The sequence below is a fragment of the Sciurus carolinensis genome, chromosome 11 (genome assembly GCF_902686445.1).
Source record: "Sciurus carolinensis chromosome 11, mSciCar1.2, whole genome shotgun sequence".
In the NCBI taxonomy this organism is placed as follows: domain Eukaryota; kingdom Metazoa; phylum Chordata; class Mammalia; order Rodentia; family Sciuridae; genus Sciurus; species Sciurus carolinensis.
Genome location: NC_062223.1, coordinates 17,035,934 through 17,038,335, shown reverse-complemented (window position 1 = coordinate 17,038,335; position 2,402 = coordinate 17,035,934). Strand labels below are relative to the sequence as shown.

Genomic DNA, 2,402 nt, shown 5'->3' with positions numbered 1-2,402 from the left:
AATATTTTTGACTCTCTAGGTAAAATGTCCATTGTAGTCTTAGATTAAAACTCTAAGGATACTGAGTAATATTAGTACTCTTAGCCAAATTAATAATACCTCTAATACCTCAATTAATTACCTGAATTATTCATTTTACACAAATTAGTCATGTTCCATTATGTTTGGCAAAATTTTTCTATTCATTTATATGTGCTCAGAGGGGAATACTAATAAATATGTTCACGGGCACAAGATTGTTCTTGTTTTACATGTGTGCTTCTACTGGTGTGTGGCAGAGAGAGTGCATATAGATCAAGTGAATTATTCAAATATCCTTAATAACATTTTTTGATAAGCCAGAAGCAAAATAACTTGTGATTCATCTCACCACTGTTAGATATTATATTTCTGAATATGTTTCCTTCTTTCTACACAACAAACTGACTTTTGAGGAGGTAACTGTTTACTTCAGGAACTTGATTCCATAGGCACCTTAATATGTGATTCAGCATATGGAGAAGACCTGAGAAGCCTGAAATTAAGTTACTGTGTGTCCTACAATTTCAACATCAAAATCTTAGAAAGAATTTTCCCTCTAAAACTACCTTTTTGAATGCACTCTTGACCTCCTTGTTCCTGAGGCTGTAGACCAAGGGGTTCAGCATGGGGATGACCATAGTGTAAAAGACAGAGGCGATCTTGTCTGTGTCCATGGAGTGGCTGGAGCTGGGCTGTAAGTACATGTAGATAACTGTCCCATAGAAAATGGAGACAGCAATGAAGTGGGAGGCACAAGTGGACAGAGCCTTCTGGTATCCTGCAGCTGAGCGCATCTTTAGAATGGTGACAAATATGAATAGGTAGGACACCAAAATAACTAGGAGGGCAAAAAAGACATTGAAGCTGGCTACATAAACAAGAACCAGCTCATTGACATGTCTATCAGAGCAAGACAGAGACATGACTGCCGGAACATCACAGAAGAAGTGATGGACCACGTTGGACTCACAGTAGGAGAGACTGAACGTCTCCCCCACGTGGATGGAGGCATTCAGGAGACCACAGACATGGCAGCCTATGACCACACAGGCACACACACTTGTGGTCATGGTGGTGGAGTAATGGAGGGGTTTGCACACAGCTGCAAAACGGTCATAAGCCATGGATGCCAAGAGGAAATTCTCCACGCTGGCAAAGGCTGCAAAGAAGAACATCTGAGCAGCACAATCACTGTAGGAGATGACCTTGTGTCCAAGAAGGAGCCCGGCCATGACCGTGGGAGTGACAGCTGAGGAGTATCCAACGTCTACCAGAGACAAATTGCTGAGGAAAACATACATGGGAGTGTGGAGACGAGAATCAGTGAGAATCAAAACAATCATCCCGAGGTTTCCAACAACATTAATGAAATAGATAAGCATGATCAAGATAAAGAGGGGAGCTTGTATTTCTGGGGCATTGGTTAGTCCTAGGAGGATGAACTCTGTGATTTCTGTCCTGTTCTCCATCTGTGTGATTTGGGAATCAGGAGATGATCCTTAGCAAAGAGAAATGAAGAACAATGGTGTGAGTATATGTTATGAAATAGATTTTGTCCTGAAACTGAAACATTTATGTATCAGGTGAATTACTTTATTTCGGGAATAATACAGTCCAAGCTCCACCACGTATAAGTGGGAGCTTAACCACAAAGTCATTGTATTAATCATTTATGGAGTTACAAAATTTTGAATTGGAAAATTCAACCCAAGTCAAACCCCATTTGTCAAATTTTTTACAACTTAAATTAATGTTAGCTAAACTTTATGAATCCTAGAACAACTTGTTGGGAAACATGTATATAAGTATATATGTATGTGATTATAACTATATAACATAGTATTGAATTTATATTGTACATCACACTCATAATGAAGAGAGTGATGATATCTAAATGAAAATATTATTGTGAGAATTAAATGTGAACATACACAGAAAAGAACATCTAAATTCTGGGTGATTATGACCTTGCAAGTGTCAACTTTGATAATATTATCCAAATGCAATGAGGGACTGTATGCACGTTGACTAAGAATTAGGTGGCAGTATGCCAAGCTTCAGGGTGGGTGACCTCTGCAGTCTCGTAGTCTCCTTCTTGATTGGTATTTTCCCTCACATAGGGAAACTGAGATTTTCTATGCCTTCCAGGAAGTCTTAGTTTTTCCCCTACCCATGATTGGCAGCTCTTGCACTACCAAGTGACTGGCTTTTCTATTGCTCTTGTTCAATTTCTTCCTTGAAATTCATATTTTAGCTTAGACTGAAAGAACATCCATTTTTTATACCAAGTCTTTCTTTCTGTGGTATATTCACATTATGTGAGATGGAGGTTGAAAGTTCTATAGACTGTGCTTTACTACAGATCTTGCATCACAATCTCT

General features: G+C 38.8%; 1 protein-coding gene across 1 annotated transcript; it reads right to left on the bottom strand.

The window, feature by feature from the left end:
- Positions 1-551: 551 nt before the first annotated feature.
- LOC124958910 (olfactory receptor 5B3-like) lies at positions 552-1,493 on the bottom strand. Its single transcript, XM_047517496.1, has one exon. The coding sequence runs from the start codon at positions 1,488-1,490 to the stop codon at positions 552-554; it is 939 nt and encodes a 312-aa protein (XP_047373452.1). The 5' UTR covers positions 1,491-1,493.
- Positions 1,494-2,402: the final 909 nt, after the last annotated feature.

Bases quoted from the DNA above. Each gene is read 5' to 3' on its own strand.
- LOC124958910 (XM_047517496.1), bottom strand. From the start codon at position 1,490: ATGGAGAACAGGACAGAAATCACAGAGTTCATCCTCCTAGGACTAACC.